Below are 8351 nucleotides of genomic sequence, written 5' to 3'. Positions count from 1 at the left end.
GAACCTTGCAGAGACCTTTCTGGAACACCAGCTTGTACTCTGAGCACAAGTCCCTGAACTTGTTGAGCTTGGCTTTGAGTTCAGGGAACTTGATAGCCATGTCATCCTTCATCATGTCCTGGCATTGTATATCAGTATTGTCCAGTCCGTCCATGATTCGCTGTGCGCGACGCACCAGGCTAACACTGATCTGCCTGACTAGCTGGGTAGCTGCAGAGTCCAGCTTCTTGAGAGGATAGAGCCAGGCAGTCATGGGCACAGCATGTTCTCCGTTCTCCCCTAGCAGACATGGCAGGCCAACATACACCTTGATGGCATCTTCAAATGTGACAGGGTTGTTTTCTAGTGCCAAATCACCATGGAAAGTGCAGTTGAATTTATTGGTCTCTCTCTGCTCTTCCTCACTCATCTTCAAATTTGCCTGCCCTTCTATTGACATTTGAGGGATCTTTTTATTGTGGCCTGCAGGTTTCCCTGGATGTCCTGGTGGTTCTCTCCTGAGGAAACCTCTTGGTCAAAAACGAAAAAGGCCTGCGCTCCAAACAGCAGGGCAGTCACCACATGGGTTGCAGAGCCCTCTTGTAAGACATTAGAGTATTTCAAATTTCCTGCCCCCAGGTGGTCCATGGTCAACTGCTCGAAGCATGTGGTGGTACGGTACTGCAGAGAAACCCTAGACTGATGCTTTGAGGTCTTTTTGTCATGTAGGAATTCAGCAGAACCCTTCACACTGACTAAGCCACCAAGGAAACTGGCCTCAAGAGATGCAGACACATTCAAAGCTTCTGACTTGGCTTCACTTGAGTCTGAAGCAATGATTTTGAAGTCAGTGTTCGGTTGTGGACGGACATTGATGCGTTTCTGCAGCATCTCAGAATCCCAGAGAGTGATACCTGCAGTTTAAAGAGAATGACCAAAGAACGTTTATTGTGAAAATTATACTCCAACGTGTACATGTGTAAATATTTCTATATGTAAACATGGTTTAATTCAAATAACTAATTGAAGGTAAATATTTAATTCAAAGTAAACATTCTAGGTGTCAACCCATAGTTAGAAAACCTACACCTCCTACACTCAGAAGTAAAGAATGCTCTGTAGCACCATTTGAACCAGTCTGGAAATGGGTTCTATCTGAAGCTTCTTTCAGGTCAAATAGAATCTGGGTACAAAATAAAGGTTGCTATTTGGAACCAGAAAGGTTCGAGATAGAGTTCTATCTAGAATGTTCCCCTACAGGGACAAATAGTGCCACATTACACTCTCAGAAGGAAAAAAAAGGGTAATCTTTGTCATTGACAGCATTACTACAATATGAACACTTCAAAAACAACCTGCATGACATCACTCTTTTGTCCCAAGTGTGTCCTCTAGCTTTTCTTACTCTGTGGTAACCATAGAGATGCACCAGAAAGCTAATCTCTCTCTGCAATGGCCGATTCTGTGACAGCATCATAGAGGACTTTATTGCCCAAAAGCCTGTTTTAGCATGGGCAGCTCCATTCAGGACTTTCACCATTTGAAGTAGTCAACTGGGAGATACTTCCTTTGGGTTAAGGAAGGATTACATAATTCAATCTGGGTCCTCTGGAGGGATCAGACAGAATATAATCGCTGCCAACTGGTGAGGATAGCATAGCGCTAACTTATGCCATGTTATCCTGTTAGGGCTAGGGGGCAGTATTGACACGGCTGGATAAAAAACATACCTGATTTAATCTGGTTACCACTCCTACCCAGTAACTAGAATATGCATATACTTATTACATATGTATAGAAAACACCCTAAAGTTTCTAAAACTGTTTGAATGGTGTCTGTGAGTATAACAGAACTCAAATGGCAGGTCAAAACCTGAGAGATTCCTTTACAGGAAGTGGCCTGTCTGACCATTTCTTGAACTTCTTTTCCATCTCTATCTTTTACTAAGGATCTCTGCTCTAACGTGACACTTCCCACGTCTTCCATAGGCGCTCAGAGCCCGGGAAAAAAACTGAATGTCGTCATCCCAGCCCCAGGCTGAAACACATTATCGCCTTTCTCAAGTGGCCGATCAAGGGACTCTGGGCTTATGCGCGTGACCCGACCGCCCCCCCTTGTGATTTTTTCCTCTGTTTGCCGAAAGGGAGATTCCCTGTCGGAATATTATCGCTTTTCTACGAGAAAAATGTCGTAAAAATTGATTTTAAACAGCGGTTGACATGCTTCGAAGTACGGTAATGGAATATTTAGAATTTTTTTGTCACGAATTGCGCCATGCGCGCGACCCTTCTTTACCATTTCGGATAGTGTCTGGAACGCACGAACAAAATGCCGCTATTCGGATATAACGATGGATTATTTTGGACCAAACCAACATTTGTTATTGAAGTAGCAGTCCTGGGAGTGCATTCTGACGAAGACAACAAAAGGTAATCAAACTTTTATAATAGTAAATATGATTATGGTGAGTGCTAAACTTGCCGGGTGTCTAAATAGCTAGCCCGTGATGCCTGGGCTATGTACTTAGAATATTGCAAAATGTGCTTTCACCAAAAGCTATTTTAAAATCGGACATATCGAGTGCATAGAGGAGGTCTGTATCTATAATTCTTAAAATAATTGTTATGCTTTTTGTGAACGTTTATCGTGAGTAATTTAGTAAAATGTTAGCGAATTCCCCGGAAGTTTGCGGGGGTATGCTAGTTCTGAACGTCACATGCTAATGTAAAAAGCTGGTTTTTGATATAAATATGAACTTGATTGAACAAAACATGCATGTATTGTATAACATAATGTCCTAGGGTTGTCATCTGATGAAGATCATCAAAGGTGAGTGCTGCATTTAGCTGTCTTCTGGGTTTTGGTGACATTATATGCTGGCTTGAAAAATGGGTGTCTGATTATTTCTGGCTTGGTACTCTGCTGACATAATCTAATGTTTTGCTTTCGTTGTAAAGCCTTTTTGAAATCGGACAGTGTGGTTAGATTAACGAGAGTCTTGTCTTTAAATAGCTGTAAAATAGTCATATGTTTGAGAAATTGAAGTAATAGGATTTTTAAGGTTTTGAAAATCGCGCCACAGGCTTAAAGTGGCTGTTACGTAGGTGGGACGAATTCGTCCCGCCTAGCCCAGAGAGGATATTATCTGATGGGACCAGCTACAATTTAGCATTCTGTCACGCGCAAGTAAATCAACAATTTTAATTAGCTGAGACTCATTTTGAGCTGGAGAAACTGTTTAAATTTAAATGGTTGCTTATGTTCACAATTATGTCCCCAATGTCTTCAACTTCTATGAGTGTATTAGCAGTTTGTAAATAAACTGAAAAGGTGCATATCACCACCTACTGTGTGAAGTGTGTACAGTATAGTCTGAACAGGTATAAAGCCAAGATTGGTGATTTACTGACATCTGCAGTTATGGAATGTCTGTTCAGGAGTGCAATTCATTGGCTGACCCCTCCTGCTGATTCTTCCTAAATCCGTAGAAACTACTTTAAAATGGTGAAAGCCCTCAATGGTGTTCTCTGTGCTACAACAGTGTGCCCTCTATCCAACTCAGTGGTGGAAACACTGTCAATGAATTCAAGATGATGCACACTGATTACCTCCAAACCAAAGAGGAATAGTTTCCTGTACCTGGAATGAGGACATCTCTACGACAGTCATACAGCATCCCCAGCTGGAAGGGTCGGCCCAGAGCGGCTAGCTCGATGGTCTCCGAGTCGGACATGACTCAGTGTTCTGAAAACATATCAGAACTGGGGTTACTTCAGCAGCCCCGGTATTAGAAAATTGCAACAGATAATATGGCTGTCAACATAAAAATCATAGTTATTTTGCTCATTGCCCAGACAATGCAGCGTGTGTAAATTATCACTGATACAGTATGTTATGCAAACATTTGAGTCACTCACATCTTTGTTCTCCAGTCTTGTTGTTCTTTCTGAACAGGAAGAGGACTCTGGAGCCCTAACGATTGGTGCTCTTATTTCTTTGGGGGAAAAAAACAAAGACACTGAACATGTTGATGGTTTTCTGGTGGACATAATACAGTCTTAATTAAAACAATCCACCTTAAGTTGACTTAAGTAATGTACCAAACTGAAAAAAATAGAGGACATATATTACAAATGTGAGTAGAAAATACAGAAGTTTCTCTACACTCTGGATTTGTTCTTCAGCAAAACAGCAGCCACACCTCTTGTTTTGGCATACAGCTTAGCTTTTTGATGAGGCTGGTAACCCTCAAATTCTAGAAGGACTGTCAGTCAGCGCTCTAGATGATATTCACAGGAGTTTTGAAAATGTATTTGGAAGCTATATATGGTTTACATGTTAACAGAATAACCTACAATATTTTTTCAGCTTTACTCACAGGACAATGGCATTCAACCCAGCGTAGGCATAGCCTATAGGCCTAGTGTTTTCATTTTTAGTTGAAATATTTTTTGTATTCATTCAGGTTCACAGTGCGGACCAAACCAAGGTCCCCGTGCCGAACGGTTTGGTAGGTATAGCTGTACCGTTACAGCCCTATCCTAGTATACAGACACAACCAGGTCAACTCAACTGTAAAGAAACATTTTAAATGTTCACATAACAACGCAACACAACTCCAAACACGACAGATAAGAAGCTACATAGCCCCCTAGGCTATATGAATATAAAGAGACTTGAGCCAAAGAAAAATGGACTTGTGGATGGAATGAGTTATCAGACCTCGTCAATTCTACCATTACGTAACATTTGAGGACACAATTTAAAAGGCCTATGTATTTCATGTTTTGTTCACTGTACAATATAACCACAAGGCTGACCATCTTTCCCTCCCTCTTTCTGGCTGCCCTCCCCCTTCTTGCAGGTTCACCTCTCAAAAATGCAACAATAGAAAAAGTAGCTAAATGAATAAAGAGTAAAAATAAAAGCACAATTACATTATTTCACCAATTTAATAATGGGCAGTTCTTCACAAATAGTCACATAGACTATATGGAAATAACACGAGCCAAGCATGTTTACATGTAGAATGATATAGGTTATAAGACCTATGATTCATTTCATTAGTTCTACTACCTCAGCATTGCTCATTTTATAAAGGTTTAAATATGTTGTAGTGAAGTTCAGCTTCAGTCCACTGGGGGCGCTGTGTCACTGTCAGAAGATATGTGCTTCAGTCAGAAAAACATTTGCTCATCTCTTCGTTCTCAGCTAGCTACAGAAACGAAACCCATCAAATACACTTGCTGGAAATAACTACTTTTCCTAATATCATGACTTCTATCAACATTCTTAGCTTGCCCATTCACTAAATATACTGTTAAATAACTCAGACTGACATCCAATACCTTTAGGATACTGAAACCTAACGCTCACTTATTAGCATTAGCCTACCCTTATGCTGATGGGGACTAGTTAGCTACCGCCAAACCTGCAGCTAACTGCTGCTGCACTGCCTTTCTGGCTGTTCTACCCTCTCCACCTCATTCACTACTAACTCAACCTGATCACTTTTTTTTGCCTGTTTCAGAAGAAATTCTGAGTATCCATATTTGCTGTGTTATGCTGAGGTGTTTTACTGAGTGATGACATTGACATCTAACCGGTGCTGTAGAGGTGGGGGTTAAGGGACAGGAGTGGTCCACTGTGTTATAGCTCTACCAATCACAGTAGACTCTGAGTCACACCAGGGGCTTCTTGCAGTGTCTGCTACTGCCTAGCAAAGTATATTGGATAGTTTATTTTAGTCATTAAAATGTGCATAGCGCAAGTGATAAATCCTGAATAAAATGTGTGGATTTTTCTGTGTCAGAAGAGATCCGGCAACAAGGCATCAATAGAATCTATTTATTGCAAAGCTACAGATTCTCAGATATTGACAGGCATTGGTTTTGAAAAGCATTTGATGGCAGCAGCCAGGTAAACAAAACCAAAGACTGCTAACAGGGCTATTAAATCATTGTCATTTGTGTGAACTATCCCTTTAAGCACATCATTTGAGGAAAATAAAACAGGCAGTGCAATTGTAGATATTAAAAGTATACAATGATTGTGTACTTTCTCCAATAATTCATTGTGGATAAATTAACTGTTTATGCCCTTGTCTCTTAATATTTGAATACATTTATACAGTTCTGTGATCTCCTTTTGCATTTTCTTTTTCCTGCTTTATCCTGGTCCTTTCATCCTTCTCTCGCTGTCTATTGTGTTCTATTAATTTTAGTCTTTGGTTCTCAAGCTCCTGTCTTCGTTTTTCTTCCATCTTTTTTTCTGTTTCCATTCTCACTTTCTCAGCAAGGAGTTGCTTGTTTTCCTCTTCAGTCCTCCTCTTTTCCTCCTCCACTTTCTGTTTTTCAGTTTTGGCTTGATCGAGGTCTCTCTCTGCCTTATCCGCTCGATCTTTTGACCAGTCTCCACCCATTCGCTTGTTGGTCTCTGACTTTCTTAGAGATGATATGAAAATAACAACAAAAATAGACAGTGAATGCTTTTGCTCGCAAAGCAGTAATTTTGTACTGTCTGATTTGTGAGTTGACCTTCGTGTCCGCTCCCATCCCCTACTATTCTGTATTTCTTTTGACTCATTTGAATACAGTCAGACCAGAAAAGCCACATCCCAGAAGGGCAGATAAGCGGCAACCCTGATTAGAAGCACCTGCTGCTCATCTGTTTCCTTACAGATGTTGTCACTACACACTGAAGGCTGTAAAGCCGCCACATCTGTGTGCGCTATCCCTGATGCAGTGAAAATTACTAAAAACATAGAATAATGAAGAAAGATTTATGCGACAACTTACACCAGCGGGTTTTACGCACCAGCCAAGCCTCTGGGAGAGCGCGATGGTTCTCTTTTGTTCAATAAAGCATACACATTATTACAGCTATTGTCCGGGATTGGTACATACATATTTAAAAAATATATATAATTACATTTAAATTAATGACACAGTATAACCAGCAATTTGAAGAATACAACTTATAAATACGTCATGAGCTTACGATTGTTTATTTTGGGTTCTAATGGGGAAAAAGACACTTATTTTACTCCATTGTTTATAAATATAAAAAAGCTATGTATAGATTCAAAAGATGGTTAAAACTATAATGCAGATGTCATGGACTGTCAGTCCTGGCATCTGGAGCACATTCTTGAATTTGAGAGGGGTTACATTTCCCTAGCCCCATCCCTCAGCTGCGGACCACAATAAGTGGTGGGACGGACAATGTTATTTCTCAACTATCAATTCAAGTTACAATTAAAGCTACAATTAAAACTACATTTGGTGAAACAGCGCCTTTGATATTGTTTTAGTGATGAAACGCAGGAGACAGTTGTGTCAGATGGAAGAAAGGTGTTCTTCCTTTGAAGTAACTTCGTTGTTGTAATATCCCAAACGGACGTGCCAGTTTCACCAAATGCGGATTGTAGCTTTAATGATTGGACAGTAAAGGTTTTGCTTAGCAACCATTTAGGCTTATCGAAATGAAATAAGGGTTAGTAGCCTACCTTAGATCAACGAAGCTTTCCGATGGATGTCAACCAGACAGAAATCACAAGTAGATGTACAAAATAGAAGCCAAGTAGAGCCCATAGGTCGGGATGTATCTCTACCAAGATGTAGACCGGGAGTGACACCCTGTTTTATAGACCAAATCACAGAGTTTCTAAACCCAGAGGTGCAACATCGCGAGACTTCCAGGAACGCATCTGAAACAGACTGAACAGAACATGCCGGGATTTGGTGCTTGAGAAGTCAATGAGAGAAGTGAAAATATCTACCTTAGTTGTTCATTTTCACAAAATCAAAAGGAAAAACCTAGATTCGAGACAATTTCTTACGTAGTTGAACATGTTATTTCACCAATCTCGTGAAAGTAATAAACTGACACGTTTTAATTTTAGTCAAAAACAAGTTTATATCGAAGGACTACCTTTGATTTTCCTGCTTGCAGATGCGCAATTCGGCGCAAGATGACCATTAGACCCGATGACTTGCTTCTACGCCTGAGCTTTGCCAGCCAACGTCGCCATGACATCACCTACAACTGTAGTCGCGGATTTGAATAGGATAATCATTTTTAGCTTATCTTCATACTGTATTGTCTTTGACCAAATCTCTCTTTCTTGTAATATATGTGACCACCCCACCCAAACACTCTTCTTGTAAATCACATGACTAAAGGTAAGCCTCTGACTGCAGTCCGAATTCAAAGGGTGCATTCCAAACATGTAAAAAACACCCTCTCCCCTCAAATTAAGTGGACACTTCAAATCAAATCAAATGTATTTGTCACATACACGTGTTTAGCATATGTTATTGCTGGTGTAGCGAAATGGGTTGTTTTTACAGGGTCAGCCATAGTAGTACGG

The 8351-nt window shown here is 40.4% G+C and overlaps 1 protein-coding gene and 1 long non-coding RNA gene across 2 annotated transcripts; both read right to left on the bottom strand.

The window, feature by feature from the left end:
- Positions 1 to 429: 429 nt before the first annotated feature.
- LOC123742365 (stonustoxin subunit beta-like) lies at positions 430 to 4118 on the bottom strand. Its single transcript, XM_045716269.1, has 3 exons — positions 3898 to 4118; positions 3620 to 3724; positions 430 to 893 (listed from the first exon to the last, which is right to left on the bottom strand). The coding sequence occupies exons 2-3, from the start codon at positions 3711 to 3713 to the stop codon at positions 430 to 432; spliced, it is 558 nt and encodes a 185-aa protein (XP_045572225.1). The 5' UTR covers positions 3714 to 3724; positions 3898 to 4118.
- A 1693-nt stretch (positions 4119 to 5811) lies between these two features.
- Positions 5812 to 7689, bottom strand: LOC106598766 (uncharacterized). The gene is made up of 2 exons (XR_001327282.2): positions 7488 to 7689; positions 5812 to 6423 (listed from the first exon to the last, which is right to left on the bottom strand). It is a non-coding gene; the product is annotated as an uncharacterized lncRNA (long non-coding RNA).
- Between the last annotated feature and the right edge of the window lie 662 nt (positions 7690 to 8351).

The sequence above is a fragment of the Salmo salar genome, chromosome ssa04 (assembly GCF_905237065.1).
Source record: "Salmo salar chromosome ssa04, Ssal_v3.1, whole genome shotgun sequence".
Lineage (NCBI taxonomy): Eukaryota > Metazoa > Chordata > Actinopteri > Salmoniformes > Salmonidae > Salmo > Salmo salar.
This window is presented reverse-complemented; position numbering and strand designations above follow the sequence as displayed.

Coding starts and splice junctions, on each gene's coding strand:
- LOC123742365 (XM_045716269.1), bottom strand. CDS start 3,713: ATGTCCGACTCGGAGACCATCGAGCTAGCCGCTCTGGGCCGACCCTTC. Junction 894..3,619: donor TAGAGATGTCCTCATTCCAG/GTACAGGAAACT, acceptor TTTAAACTGCAG/GTATCACTCTCTGGGATTCT.